General features: G+C 47.0%; 1 protein-coding gene across 1 annotated transcript in view; it reads left to right on the top strand.

The window, feature by feature from the left end:
* The window catches only part of LOC147706789 (exportin-5-like), a 1247062-nt gene that overhangs the window by 374577 nt on the left and 856344 nt on the right, over positions 1-16141 (top strand). Inside the window, exon 14 of the mRNA XM_086925922.1 lies at positions 5829-5984. Coding sequence (XP_086782048.1) covers positions 5829-5984 — 156 coding nt within the window. The remainder of the gene's footprint in view (positions 1-5828; positions 5985-16141) is intronic.

Raw genomic sequence — 16141 nt, 5'->3', positions numbered from 1 at the left:
CACAGGATTTCGTCAGCTGGCTGGGGCGGCAGTCTTGCGGCGACAAGTTTGGCTAAGGGCAACATCCTTTCGTCCCGAGATAAAATCAAAAATACTGGATATGCCCTATGATGGCCAATTTCTCTTCTGCTCACAGATTGAGGAAGCGCTGCAGAGTATAAAAAAAGAACACTGACACTGCTAGAGCATTGGCACTCTCCAGTACAAAAATCAGTCCTTTCGTAGGTATAGAGGTAGAGGACAATCCTCTTATAGAGGGGATTACCAGTACCGGTCTTCATATTCTTCAGGCCAGAATCGATCCCAGTATCGACAGCGCCAGCAACAAAATCAATAATCCTCTTATGGCAAGACGCCTTTTCATGGTAAAGGTCAACGAAAAAACACCGGACGTAGACAATGACCTTTCACTTCAGCCAGTCTCAGATTCATTTCCATCATTAAAAATTGGAGGAAAAATATCCCCTTTCCTAACAAATTGGAAGCAGATTACCACGACCCGTTGGGTCCTACAATTGGTTCAATTCAGCCGTTATTTGGATATTCTGCATTTACCTCCCCAGACACCTCCACGCCCTATGCTTCACAAAAATCTATGTCTGCTTCTCCGAGAAGTCTCTCTTATGCTCCAGAAAGGGGCGATAGAGAAGTTCCCTCTGTCCCAGAGAGGGAAAGGATTTTATTCCCGCTTCTTTTTGATTCAGAAAAAGGAAAAGAAGTGGAGACCAATTTTGGACCTCGGAGCCCTCAACAAATTTCAGAAGAAGCAGTCGTTTTGCATGGTAACAATCCTGGAGGGGGGAGATTACATGGCGTCCCTGGACCTTCAGGACGCTTACTTCCACATCCTGATTCACAGAAATCACAAAAAAAATTTAAGATTTGCAGTGGCAGGCAGACACTTTCAATTTCGCATTCTGCCCTTCGGACTGAAGTCTGCACCTCGCATCTTTACAAAGTGTCTCTCCCCAGTAGCTGCATATCTCAGACAGCACCACCATCAAGTCTTTCCATATCTGGACGACTGGCTGATCAAGGCTCCATCCTTAAAAAACGCGTCCAGGTCTTCCAGCGCCTGACTGCAGCTTTTCAATTGTTTAGGACTCACGCTCAATTGGGAAAAGTCAGTCCTTCTACCTTCTCAGCACATCAACTTCCTAGGTGCAACTCTCGACACATGACTGAGGAAAGCCTTCCCATCTCGAGAGGAAGGACAAGCTTTTGGCACTAGCGATCCTAGTGGCATCAAAGAGGACCTTAACGGTCCGCCTTTTCAAATCCCTTCTGGGAATGATGTCATCATGTATCCTCTTAGTACCTCACTGCCGTCTGCGAATGCGCCCCCTCCAGGAGGAACTCTCAAAACAATGGGTCCAATGCAAAGGGTCGTTCGACGATCTCATAAAAGTGACTCCTTGGATGGTGAAGGCCCTGCAATGGTGGATGTCTTTACAGAACCTTTCTCAAGGCTTACCATTCCTGCTTCTGGCTGCACTGCATATCATCACGACAGATGCCTCCTTGGAAGGTTGGGGAGCTTTCATCCAGGAATTGCAGGTAAGCGTAAAGTGGTCACTCTTCGAAAAAGGGCTCCATATCAATCTTCTCGAACTGTGGGGAGTTTTTCTTGCCCTTCAAGCCTTTCTTCCAAGGATCAAAAATTCCCGGGTGCTGATCCGTACAGACACCACGATGATGCACTACCTCAACAAACAGGGGGGGACTCGTTCTCTGACACTCTCTCACGAGTCGCAGAGTATCTGGAACTGGTTGATCGGACTCAATATATCTCTTCGAGTGGAGTACCTCCCGGGCATGGACAATGTACTCGCCGACTCATTAAGCAGACTGAGGACAATGTTTCACGAGTAGGAACTGGATCAAGGGATCCTCAACCAAGTCTTCTCACGATGGAGCACTTCCCGATTAGACCTGTTTGCCACGAGATCCAACTCCAAATGCCCACACTTTGCAAGTTGGCATCCCCAGAAAGGGTCTCCAGGGAATGCATTTTCGGTCGCTTGGTGCAACGTCTTTGCGTACGCCTTTCCACCGTTTCCAATGATTCCCAGAGTCCTCAGGAAATTAAAAGCGGAGCCTTGTACACTCATTTTGATAGCCCCAACTTGGCCAAGCCAACATTGGTTCACGGATCTCCATCGCCTGTCTCTGCAGCTGCCAATACGCTTGAATCTGTTTCCGTCCCTACTCATGATGAACAACAAGCAAGTCCAGCATCCTAATCTGGCTTTACTCAAATTAGCTGATTGACTCCTGAGTTCAGAGAACTTTAGAATTTGAATATTCCTCCAGACTGTAGAGCCATCCTGGCTCGAGCAGATGGTACCAACAAAACATAATCTTTAAAATGGAAGAGGTTCTGCATCTGGTGTAAGGCTCAATTGGTACATCCTTTCTCTTCCTCGCCGGAACAAGTATTGCCTTATCTTCTCCATCTGGCAAACTCTGGTCTGGCTCATGCTTCCGTCAGGGTCCACTTGGCTGCAATATCCCGTTACAAAAGATCCCCTAAGGGCCCTTCTCTTTGGTCTCACAGATTGATCAAACAGTTTTTGAAAGGACTCTACAGGACATTTCCCCCTGTGAAAATGGTGCCGCCTACTTGGCACCTTAACACAGTCCTTAATCAGCTAATGAAGCATCCCTTTGAGCCGATACACAGGGCTGACCTAAAATACCTCTCTTAGAAGACAGCTCTCCTGTTTGCACTCACCTCCGCAAGGCGGGTGAGTGAGCTCCAAGCCTTCTCAATACAAGAACCCTTTCTGCAATTCAAGCAGGGCAGAGTAATTTTACGGACAAATCCTAAATGTATTCCAAAAGTCCCCTCAGACTTCCATCTCAACGAGCCTGTGGTCTTGCTCTTTCTTCCCGAATCCCAGTTTTGCAGCGGAAAGGTCGTTACACTCTCTTGATCTTAAACGCTGCCTGAAATTTTATATTGAAAAGACAAAAGCCTCCAGGAAGTCAAATCAGCTATTTGTGTCTTACAGTAGGCCTAGGAAGGGCCTTCCACTCACCAAAGTATTTCCCGCTGGATTTCGGCAGCTATTTCATTTTGTCATGAACAAGCGGGGCACCCCCTACAATCTAAAGTGAGAGCCTACTCTACCAGGGCAATATCTACATCCATGGCGCTTTTTGCAGGAGTGTCGGTTATAGACATTTGTAGAGCGGCAACATGGAAGTCGCCACATACCTTCACCAGACATTACTGCCTGGATACAGAACTCATGAAGGATGCTGCGGTGGGACAAGCAGTACTTCGTCATATGTCTCAGTAGAGGTGAGCCTTCTTTTCATCCCAACATATGGGAAGAGTAGGCTGCACACCTCTTTTCATCCATTTTATTCTTCTCTTCATTTTTAGATATGCGTGCTCAATGGTAACGTGCCCAGCTTCTGAGACGTGTTACATTGAATCACTGTGACAGGGCACTGAATCAGTGCCCCAAACCATGGCACTGTTGCTTTTGCAATTGCGCACATTTATGCTATTTTCATATTAATTTCTCCTTTATGATCCGTTATTTTCAAGTCTTGAGTCATTTTTAATCTAATACATCCACGAACAAGGAAAAGCCAATTTTCCACTATTTCTTATATTCTTGATGGGCCATCCGAACCTCTTCATTCAAAAATACGCACTGAAGGCATGTTTCATCTTTAAGCACTTTATTACAACCCAATGCATTTCGGGCCTCCAGGGGCCCTTCGTCGGGGGTAACTGTAAGAATTAATTAAACAAATATTAAAATACAATGCGCTGCTAGTTAACCAAATCACTTCTCCACATGTCAGGTTAAAATCATTTACTGTAACCTTCATACTATCAAATGAGCATTCTACGCTTTTACCATGAGTACATGAAATTATTCTGTGCTGATCTGATGCCTTAACATTATAACATTCTAAACAGTTTCATAGTCACCTATGGGCTGTTGTACCCTTAATGTACCTTCCCTCCTCCCTTATCCTCAGTTTAATCACTGGTATTGAGGCTATCATGTACATCACGCGATGAGGTTTCCAACACAAATACTAATCCCGCCCAAGTCTAACAACACCCATGTTTCCGCCCTTTCCAGTCACGTATCATCAACAGCGTCAAAACATTTTATATTTTACTTCTCATTGCTCGTGCCTCGTGCTGTGATCAGTTCTGTCTTTGTATCATGCTCAGTGCTATAAACCGGGTGTTTCATCCCTCCATCCTTCTCATGTATGCACATTTCTCTATTGTGTAGTTTGGTGGTATTTCTTGCTTGCGTATGCATGTTTCTATCAGTCGTTTGATATGTTGTTATCTAATGACTTTTATATACTATACCATCCGAAATGTGCTTTGTTCATTGATTGCTACTCTGATTCAGGCATGTGAATCTATGAAAGACACCCCTAATACTGGATAAGAAATGCGTTACTTACCTGTAACTGCAGTTATCCAGTATTGGTGTCTTTCATAGATTCACATGCAACCCTCCCGCCTCGCCTGGAATGGCTCACCTACTTCTCTCAGTAATACGCCTACTTAGCTTTGTGCATAAGAAAATCTGAGGGACTGAGGCTCCTTCCAGGAGGGTTCTAGAGGGAGGTGACTGCTGATATGCTCTTTTCTAGAGTTTGGTCCTTTCTACTAAAGGACAGGGATAGGTTACTAATGTGAGGCCTTTAATCCTATCTATATGTCTATGGGACATTACTTTATTTATATACCGGGGACTCCCATTCCGACGACGGGGAATGATTCAGGCATGTGAATTTATGAAAGACACCAATACTGGATAACTGCAGTTACAGGTAAGTAACGCATTTCTTCCTAGATCTCTAGACTCAACCTGGGCGATGTCGAGTAGGGTAATAACTCTCTAGCGATATGGTTCATGGTTGCCCTTCCTGGGATAAACGCATGCGGTCTTAAGGAAACCAAAGGGGATATGACCTTGGCCAGTCGATTAGCAAGGATTTTCGCGTAGATCTTCCCATCACAGTTGGTAAGTGAGATTGGGCGCTAAGACCCCGGGAGATCAGATGGCTTGTCCTTCTTTTTAAATACGACAATATATAAGCATCATCCCACGACTGTGGAGCCAATCCAATTTGAGCAGCCTGAAAGACAGACAGAAGATCCATTTTAAGATCTTGAAAAAAAGTCCGATAGACTTCAGATGGAAGCTTATCTGGACCCGCAGCCTTGCCCTTCGTCATACTATTAATAGCCTGTTCCAATTCATCCAGCGTAATAGGGCTATCCAATATACCAATTGCCACCTGAGGTAACCGCTGAAATTGCATGTTAAAAAAACCCAGATCCCTAACATCCTGCTCTATTTCCTGCTCTGTATAAAGCTCTTGATAAAAATTATGAATGATCTCTAGAATCTGGTGGGGATCGTGTACCATGCTACCGGACTATTTTGTATTGTTATTCAAATTGCAATTAATAGTTTTGTGTTGTTTAAATGAATTTGAGGGCCAAATGAAACACTGTGGCATTGTCCGTTAGTGTCTGGGGATATTATGGAGAGATTTTCCAAATTGCAGAGAGCTATTGGAGTTCTTTTGATTTAGGGGTTTGTGCTATTCTCGAACCAAAGATTTGTCAACAGCTGCTAGGATGTGTTTGGAGGAGGAGCCTGTCATGATGGTGTAGAACAGGTCCATGACATTTTTAGTCCCAGTAGCAGCTAGTGTGTGATGATTGTTTTCAATAATTTTCCATTATTTGTACATTGCTGCACAAATGCTTACTTTTGTTCATTGTCCAATATTGTCACTGACAAAAACCTTTTATTTCTTTTCTCTAGGAAATACCAGTTAATGAGTGCGTACATCTGCTAGAGCTTCTCCTGAAATTTAACACAAAGGAACCTCTCATCTTGTCGTGTGCTCTTAGCAATATGCAAATCTTATTTCCTTTCCTTACCCATAGCCCTGAATGTTTGTTTGAGATTCTTTCAAAGGTCAGTGTTTTATGAGTGTTTTTCTTTTCTTTAGAGCAAAATTTGTTTAACATATTGGCATTGATGCAGACTATGTCCGCTTTTTTTCTTTTTAAATTGTGCGACTTGAACAGCTTCTTTTGTTCAATTATGCTGTATATGGAAGGACCAAAATTATGATCTATGTACCAGGCTACCTGGATAGGTTTTGAGTGATGGTGTTCTGCTAATGTTGGTAACTGAATGTATCCGTGGTCTGCATAATCAATACAGTATTTTGTTTAGTTCTTGTATTAGCAGATATTGAAGTCTATTTAAAACATTAGACAAATAATGCTGATATGATAGAGATAGGGGAATATTTAAGTCTAGGTTTGGATCTCCGAGGGAACTGCACAACAACTACACTGGTGGCTAACGGACCAAGCTCGGGTCAGAGGCAGAGCCCTCTCCCTTCCCCCAACCAGATCTTAAAGGGGTGACAGATGCATCATTCCTGGAATGGGGAGCCATCTGGGAGAGGCGCAGATCAGAGGCTTCCATATCAACCCACTGGAAGTCCGGGCAATCCGACTGGCACTGAAGGCATTCCTTCCCTCTCTCAAAGGGTAAGTGGTGCAGGTATTCACAGATAACACCACCACCATGTGGTTCTGCAACAAACCGGGCAGGGTGGGTTTGTGGACCCTTTGTCAGGAGGCTCTTCGTCTCTGGACATGGCTGGAACATCAGGGTATGACCTGATGGGTTCTCTGAATGCTAGGTCGGTCAAACTTAGCCGTCTGTGCTTGGTCAGTCATGAATGGCATCTACATTTGGAGGTGGTGCAGGGTCTATTTCAGCGTTGGGGAGAGCCTTTGTTAGATCTGTTTGCCTCTGAACAGAACTTGCAATGTCAGCAGCATTGCGTGTTGGAATTTTCAAGGTGGCACTCGCTCGGCAATGCTTTTCATCGCGAGTGGAACTGCGGTCTCCTGTACGCCTTTCTACCTGTACCACTTTTGCCCTGAGTACTCAAGAAGATGAAGCGCTGGGCCCATTTTATTCTTGTGGCTCCTTGCTCTCAAAACTGCCTTCCTTGTTGCCATCTCCTCTGCTCGCAGGGTGAGTGAGCTTCAGGCTCTATCTTCCAAGCCCCCTTTCTACTCTGTGCATCCGGCAAAGTGGTGCTTAGAATGAGGCCTTTGTTTCTTCCTAAAGTGGTTACACGATTTCATGTAGGACAGTCTATCACTTTGTCCAACTTTTTCCCACCTCTGCACCCTTCCAAGGAGGGGGAGAGACTCCACCGTCTGGACCCTAAACGTGCGCTGTCATTCTATCCTGACCGCACTGAAAACTGCCGGGTGGATGATCAACTCTTTATTGGATTGTCAGGGAGTCCCTGCCTGCCACGTGTCGGGTACCAACATTAATCCCTGTTCCTTTCCACCCCGGCGTACACAGGACGGATACGCTCCCTTTAAGGCAGCCTGGGCTTACCCGAAGGTGGGAGCTCAGCCGGTGACGTCATCCTTGTTCCTCCAATCCGGAGCAACGGAGGCACTGTTAACGCAACGTCAGGAGGAGAACTGCGCGACCGAAACAGGAGAGGAGGAAGCGTACAGTGAACCTCGGGAGGACTTCGGCGTGCAGAGGGTGAACATGGAAGCTAAGTCGCCGCCCCAGGAGAGGAGAGAAGACAGAGAAGCCGAGTTGCCGCAGGAGAAGAAAAAGCCGGGAGGCCAACTGGACCACGCTCCGCCCCGCCACACTTCAGGAGGAGAAGTGTGGCTCCACAAGGTACGGGCGAAACTAAGGGTAGTGTTCTTTACACCGGGAGGGAACGGGTAGGGGTGGTTGAGGGTGGTCACGGGACATGCGTGAGTGTGTGCGAGCCTAATCACATCCACGAGTACTTTGAAACGCTGCATTGCACGAATCGGTTGCGGTCCCTGGTGATCCCCTTCACTCCCCATCCCCCTTCCTGTCATAACCGGACTATCGGTCATGCCAGTAACCTAGGGTATTCTTTCTTTTACTTCTTCGAAGCCTGACGACTTTCTGTTGGACTACACACTGGGAGCGTACAGTGAAGGACCTAAAGCTGGCCGGATATAGACCTAAGACTTTGTTTGTTGTCTCAAGACACAAGACTCTTGTTGTTTTCTTTGAAGTACAGCTCAATAAAAAAACGTTTACCCCACAAAAATCTCTCTCTGGGTGAACCTCCTTTCACTCTACGGGTTTACCCCCCCCCCCCCCCCCCCGAGTAAATCCTTTACATGGATATAAGGATGCCATTAATGGCCGAGCTGTTAAAAAATGTACCACCTCTCGATAGGTTCCTTTGCATAAAGATCTGCTATGCTTTAGCAAGGAAGGGTCCTCCAGCGGGGTTCGTGTTCATTCCACTAGGGCTACGGCAGCAACCACTGCTTTGGCATATGGAGTCTCACTCCTTAATATCTGCTATGCAGCAACCTGGGCATCTCTGCACACGTTAACCAGACATTACTGCCTGGACAGCTAAGTCCGGAGGGATGGGTATTTTGCCGGTTCGGGACTTTCTCGTGCGAACTTGGTTCGCAGACCCTCCTCGAGGGATGGTATTGCTAGGGTATCTATTCTAAGGTAAGAAATCTACAACTAGCAGTCTCTATCAGATGAACAAGTTACTTACCTTCTGTAACAATGTATCTGGTAGAGACATGTTAAGTCGAAGATTCCTTACCACCCTAACCATCCTCCCCGCTCTGTGAACTGATTTCGAGGGATAGCGACTCCCATACAGGACACTAGTTGTGGCGCGCCTGTGGTCCGTGTCTTTCATGGCTCTGTGCTTCCGGCGTGGAAGGTCATGTCAGAACTGACATCAGTGCAAAGGGGCGGCGTCTAAGTAGGCATCCTGGCGACCACTACACTGACGACCGATGTGTAGGTGACTGACGCCACCTACCGATGTGCAGGGTTACTGCTGAAGTAAAAATCTCCAGATCCAGACTGACGCTTGTGGGAAATTATCCGAAAAGACCGCACCAATCAAACAGGAGGTGGCATCGCCATCATCCATAGAAACATCATCAAAATCACAACCAGCTCCGACGATAATCTTGCAACCGCCGAACATCTCCACTTCCAGATCCACACCGACCCTAGGACCACACTTAGAGGCACCCTCATCTACAGGCCACCAGGAACCCGTACACAAATCAGCGAAGACATCACCGACTTCATCAGCCCACATGCCCTCGCCTCCGAGAACTACATCCTACTAGGAGATCTCAAGTACCACCTTGAAAACAAACACGACAGCAACACCTCCACCCTTCTGGACAACCTGGCCAACCTCGGACTCAAACAACTTGTTGATACCCCCACCCATATAGCCGGACAGACGCTCGACCTTATCTTCACCTCCAGCAAGCACATCTCCTTCGACCGCGTCACAGCTCTCCACTGGACGGACCACAGCTGTGTTCAGTTCAACTACAAAACCACCCTGACCCACAACCGCCCACAACCTATTCCTCGGAGAAACTGGAACAAAATCACCTCAGACCAACTCCTCACTTCACTCAACCAAAACCCTCCCACCCCCTCACTGGACCCAAACCAAGCGGCCACCAATCTCAAACAATGGATCACCCACAGTGCTGACGAATTAGCACCCGTGAAAAAGCACCAGATTAAATCAACCAGCAAAAAGGCTCCCTGGTTCAATGATGACCTAAAACAATCCAAGAAGCTATGCCGCACCCTGGAGAAAACATGGAGAAAAAACCCAAACACCGACAACATGGCCACCCTCAAGGCAGCCACCCGCAAACACCACCAACTGATTCGAGCCACCAAGAAATCAGCATTCAAGGATCGTCTCGACAACAACACCCACAACAGCAAGGAACTCTTCAACATCGTAAAAGAATTCACCAACCCCACCGCAGCATCTAACGACATCACTCCCTCCCAAGACCTCTGCGATGCGTTATCCTCCTTCTTCTACAACAAAATCGGCGACATACACAACAGCTTCGAGAATACTCCCAGCGATCAACCCTCCCCACCCCCCTCAGATCCTACTCCGCCAACTATCATCCTTAGCGCCTGGAACCCAATCTACTCTGGCTCGCCAACCGACCCCTGCCCCCACCACATCTTCAACAAAGCCGACTCCATCATCGCACCCCATCTCCGTGATGTCATCAACTGCTCGTTCAACTCTGCCACCTTCCCAGAAAGCTGGAAACGTGCCGAACTCAGCGCCCTTTTGAAGAAACCCACAGCAGACCCCTCTGAACTTAAAAACTACCGACCCATATCCCTCCTCCCATTCCCAGCCAAAGTCATTGAAAAAGCCGTCAATAGCCAACTCGCCGCCTTCCTTGAATCCAACAACTCCCTCGACCCCTCTCAGTCCGGATTTCGAGCCAAACACAGCACCGAAACCGCCCTCAATGCAGCAACAGACGACATCCGAACACTTCTGGTCAACGGAGAAACAGTGGCCCTCATTCTACTCGACCTCTCCCCCGCTTTCGACACGGTCTGCCACAGCACCCTAATACAACGCCTCAGCAACATCGGCATACAAGGAAAGGCCTTAGACTGGATCATCTCATTCCTAGCTGGGAGAACTCTGAGAGTCCGACTTCCCCCATTTAACTCAGAGGCTACTGAAGTCATCTGTGGAGTTCCACAAGGATCATCACTCAGTTCCACCCTCTTCAACGTTTACATGAGCCCACTCGCATCCATCGCGCGCCAACACAACCTCAACATCATCTCCTACGCCGGCGACACCCAATTAATCCTTTCCCTCACCAAAGACCCCAACATCGCCAAAACCAACCTGCACGAAGGCATTAAAGAAGTAGCCGAATGGATGAAACATAGCCGCTTAAAACCCAACTCAGACAAAACGGAGGTACTCATCCTAGGATCTTCCCCCTCTGCCTGGGACGACTCCTGGTGGCCTTCCGCTCTGGGCACAGCACCCACACCCACAGACCATGCACGTAACCTTGGCTTCATCCTAGACTCCCCTCTCTCGATGTCCAGACAAGTCAACGCAGTCTCATCCTCCTGCTTCAACGTACTTTGCATTCTCAAAAAGATCTTCCGCTGGATCCCCCTCGAGACAAGAAAGACTGTCACCCACGCACTGGTCGCAAGCCGTCTGGATTATGGTAACACACTATACGCCGGAATCACAGCAAAATTACAGAAAAAACTACAACGCATCCAAACCGCATCAGCGCGACTCATATTGGACATCCCTCGCCAAGACCACATCACTGGACACCTAAAAGACCTCCACTGGCTTCCCGTCAACAAAAGAATTACATTCCGTCTTCTCACCCACGCACACAAGGCCCTCTACAATCTGGGACCCGAATGCCTCAACACTCGACTGTCCTTCTACAAACCCACCCGCCAACTAAGATCGTCCAATCAAGCCCTCGCCGCAGTCCCGCGCATCCAAAAATCCACCATGGGAGGAAGATCTTTCTCCTTCCTTGCAGCCAAGACCTGGAACTCACTCCCCACTCGCCTCTGCCTTACTCAAAACCACATCTCCTTCAGAAAAGAACTTAAAACCTGGCTATTCGACAAATAATGAACCCCTTCCCAAGCCCCTTGAGACCCTCTGGGTGAGTAGTGCGCGATATAAATGCCCGAACTTGAACTTGAACTTGAACTAAGGTAAGAAATCTTCAACTAACTTATGTGTCTACCAGATAAATCGTTACCAAAGGTAAGTACTTGTTCTTTACATCAGTTCATAGCTTTTCCCTAGCCAAACATTGACTTTAACAATATCTCATGGGTTCCAGACTGGATCTGGAATGCTTTCTCCAAGTGACACCATGTGACTATGCCCTTTCTGTATGAGACATCAATCTTACATGGTGCTTCCTTGTGGTGGCGTAGGTACCTGTTTTCTGCACATTACAGGAGCAAGTCCAGAACTGCTCTTTGTTGTTTACCAAATGTCCTCAAGACTTCTCCTTCTGCAAATAAATCATATGTCACTTCTAGAGTCCTAGGAATAAAATCCTCTCAATTATGTTAAAAAACCAAATGTCTTGTCCGGTTCCAACAACATCGAACATCTGCACATGTTATCCAGGGGCCAGATATGACCTGAATGCAGTGGTCTTGGGAGCGAGAGGCAATGCTGTTCCTTGCTAGGGCCTATTGGATCCTTGTCCCCTGCCTAGGTTAAGTCTCCTGAAAGGTAACAGTCCTGCAAACATTCCTAGCACAAAAAACACAAGAAAGGAGAATTCCTCCTCTTCCTCAATGGAACAGTTCCGCTCCCAGTGCTGTTTGGAGTCTTGGTGATGCCGTATGTTTCTTGTCTTCTTTGGAGCTACTCGTGGTTCTTAAACATAAAACAGAGTTGGACTCCATTTGCCAACCTGTAATAGGTTGAGGCCTTTCGAAGGGCCATGTAGGACATCTTCAGCATTTTTCCATATATCTTGGCTACTTTTCAAGGCATGTAGGAGGTTTTGAAAGTTGGATTTCTAATTTTTCAGATCCTGATACCACCTTTCTCTGTGCCCCAAAGGCTCCAGCCACTGGCCAGATTGTCCTCAAAACAATTTTTGATGTTTTTCCCCCCCAATGCCCTCCGGTCCTACCAAATGTTTTAGTGTGGCTATAGATAGCATTGTTCGTGGAACATCTTCATGATGAGCCTCTCGCCAATACCCAATGATTTGTACTAATGGACGAACTCATCATCATGCATTTAGATGCTTAATCATGTGTAGCTTGGAATTTAGGTACATGAAGATAGATGATTTTAAAATTGACTACTTCCTCCTTCCTTTCCCTATAGATGTGGAGCTCTACTTAGATGTCTTGTATGTTATTTGGATTGATATATAAGTTGTGCATAATGCAATGCAGTTGTTTAAATTGCTGTTACCTGATACATAGTCTGAGTCTTAAATTGTGAGAGCATTCCTAAAGCAGTCTCCATACGTTCTGTAGCCTCTTCTGGCGCTCAATGAGACATTACTGGAACCAGTGTGGACTGCCTCTGAGGAACAATTTCCAGGTCTGGATGTTCACAGACGGATTGTTCAGGGATGTAGGCCTGTGCTGTGTGATTCACAGTAATAGACATGAGCTTCTCAGGAGAGCTTGGTGTGGTTAAGTCTCCTGTGCAAAATTTAGCACACATGCTTTCCCCACTGCTTATTCGGACAGCGAGTCAAAGTAGCTTGTTCCTTTGACCTTAGTCTTAGCTTTTGGCAGTGTGTACTCTAAGTGCCTACTCAGGTGATATATGCTCGCTCTATGGGTAATGGCGAAACTGACTTAGATTAGCCTATCCGAGTGCATGAAGAAAATGTTCTTTGAACTAGTGATTGACGTTTTGTATGTATCCAAGTCAATTCTGTGAGCTACAGCTAGCTGATATGATGGTCGTTTCTCTGGCTGTTGCAGTCAACCGCTGCAGGTGTGCCTGGAAGGTTTACACAGACTTTTCTGCAGGCATATAGTTTGCCATATTATATATGACCTTTCAATGCAAGAAACTTTTCTGCAAGAGTTTGGATTTCCTCCTTTGAGCAGTTCAAATATAGTCTTGCTATGGTGGAAAACTTGGGAACTTGCTTCCCCAGCCATTCAGTTCCACCAATACTATTGTTACTTTCATTGCTTTTTTTACAAAGGATAACCTTCTCAGCACTGGCCACCTTGTGCGAATGTTCAGACTCTACAAAAGTTCTACCATTCCTTTTGAGGAAGAGGAGGATCTATAGGATGTCAGCAGCAGCAGATTCCCTCTTCTTCTACTGGGTCTGTTGCCTTAAAACCCCTTTGATTCGTCCTAGCTCCCCAGTCAGCTTCTAGTTGAGGCTCTTTTTAGCGCTAGTCCTTTTGTTATTTTTATAAATTAGTGTGGATGTCCTTGAGTCGCGAGCATCATTTATTGACTATTGTGTGTATTTGCAGATATTGAACACTCCTCTCTGATAAACCTAAATCTGCTAGACCACAGTACCCCCCTAGAAGAACACTATGGGATTGCTAGAGCAATCCCTGTCCACTTATAAGGAAATTCCTGGACATTATTTCTCTTTTTGTTATAGCATATAAAGAGCAAGCTTCCTACACCCCCAAATTGGAAGCTGATGTTCTAGTCCTATTGTTCAAAGGGGCCTTAAAGGGCTGTCCGTGGAAGAGAAGAACATTTGATTTTATCTTCTTAACTTATGGTCCCTACGAAGGACTTATGTCCCAGGTGCTTACTGGAACAAAGCCTTGTCAATTTCTTGTTCTGTTATAACTAGTCTAAAATGTTATGTTCGAGACATGTGAGCTGTAGATCACATGCTGTGCATAGCTCGCCATCTAGTTTTGGGTCCGGATGTTTGCACTTTGTTTTTCTTCGAAGACATTTTTCCGGTCACGAGGTAGGTGACTCCTCCTTTTGGTGATAGTGCTCATGGGCATCGACTCCATCTTTAGATTGTTTTTGTCTGCCATCGGGTTTGCTTGTGTTTTGCTGCGCTCCAGTTCAGCACCGTTTCTCTGACCCCTTCGACGTGCAATCCACTGCCCTTGCCGGTATTGTTATCGATCGCGGTTTCCCATTCTACACGTATCGACTTAACTCAAAACTACTTTGGTCGGAAAATTCGTGGCTGGCCATTGCGCCTACCCGGGCCGACCGCGCTAGCAGTTGATGGAAGGGACTCCTTTCAAACTCTTCCCTGAATGTCGTGCTGAATTTCCACAAACCAACTTGCACGAAGTGTGCAACCTCTGCCTGTCCCCAGAACACAATGAGAAAGACTGCAATGCATACCAATCATTTCAATCGAATAAGACTCTTTGTGACCATCGGGCTCGACGTCACAAGATGCAAAACTAAAGCGGCTCCCCACTGGTACCTCCCCAAAGAAGATTCCGACACAGAACATCACTCTCAACGAGCCGAGGAAGAAAAACAACATATCTCTGTGTGCGAATCAGACTCCGACATAGAAGAAGAGGAGCAGGATACTCCGGGTCAACGTACCGCGAGTAAAGATACCTCCTCAATAAACAAAAGGCTCCAGTCTCTCCTCTGCCTTTAGGACAAGGTCGGCACCAACAAAAACTTTCAGACGCCCCGTACCGAAGAATCCACCTTTGGCAGCAACATGTTCAGAACTGAAATCTTTGATGCCGAAACCGGCAAGTAAGGATAAGGACACTTTATCTAAAGAGCCTCGGTCTGATACCCCGCCATCGGTACTGAAACAGAAAAAGCTGTTGATAAACCCATACACATATCCATGCCACCCTTCCAAAAAAACTGAATATAGCCCAGCCAGAGGATTACCACATTCCTCTCAAAAGGAAAATTGTGGGTACTAGCCCTTTTACATCTTACATTCCACCTCCTTCCCCACTGATCCCAACTTGCTCATCACACCCACAAATTCATCACCACCACCACTATCACCTGACACACAGGAGGATGGGGATGAGTATCGGGATAGGCCACAGGACATTGACCCCTGGGAGGATTATCACTCTCACCCAAACACAAATAATGACCCTGATTTATATCCGTCCAGACCCTCACCACCTGATGATAACATTGGATATATTGAGCTACCTCATAGGGCTGCTCAATATCATGGAGTGGAGCTGCACAAAGAGCCATTAGAAGAGAACTTCCCATTTGAGACCCTAAGTTCACTCAGAAAGCCACTCGTACACTGTGAATGCTTAAAAGAGATGTTAAAGCATGCAGGTGAAATATTCAAAAATCATGTGAGGGCAATGTTGGACAGGCCTCGTGGCAGGCCCGACCCCTCCCCGCATGGCGGGTCTCGGATCACTGCTACCCCTGTTCCCCGGACAAGAACCACACCTGCAGCCGCCGGGTCAACCCCCAGCTCTTCCCCGACGGGACCCCGGCTCATACCCACCACATTCTCGGCTGGCCAGGGTTCCTTCCCTAACCACCGTCCCCGGCCCAGCCGCCATCTTGGACCCGCCACGACCAGGCCGCGTGGCCGCGGGTCGACCTCAGCCACAGGCCCAGCCAAGCCCCGACATCGAGGCACCACCGTCCACCCAGGGGGTAAAGTGACCACTTGGCGAATCAATGGAAGGAGTGTCGATGGCTCCCCTCCGCCAGGTTTCGATCACCCCCAGCCTCCCTGGGCGCTGGCTCCACC

Source organism: Lissotriton vulgaris, chromosome 6, assembly GCF_964263255.1.
Source record: "Lissotriton vulgaris chromosome 6, aLisVul1.2, whole genome shotgun sequence".
NCBI classification, from domain to species: domain Eukaryota; kingdom Metazoa; phylum Chordata; class Amphibia; order Caudata; family Salamandridae; genus Lissotriton; species Lissotriton vulgaris.
The sequence above is the reverse complement of the archived record's forward strand: the minus strand, read 5'-3'. Positions and strand labels throughout refer to the sequence as shown.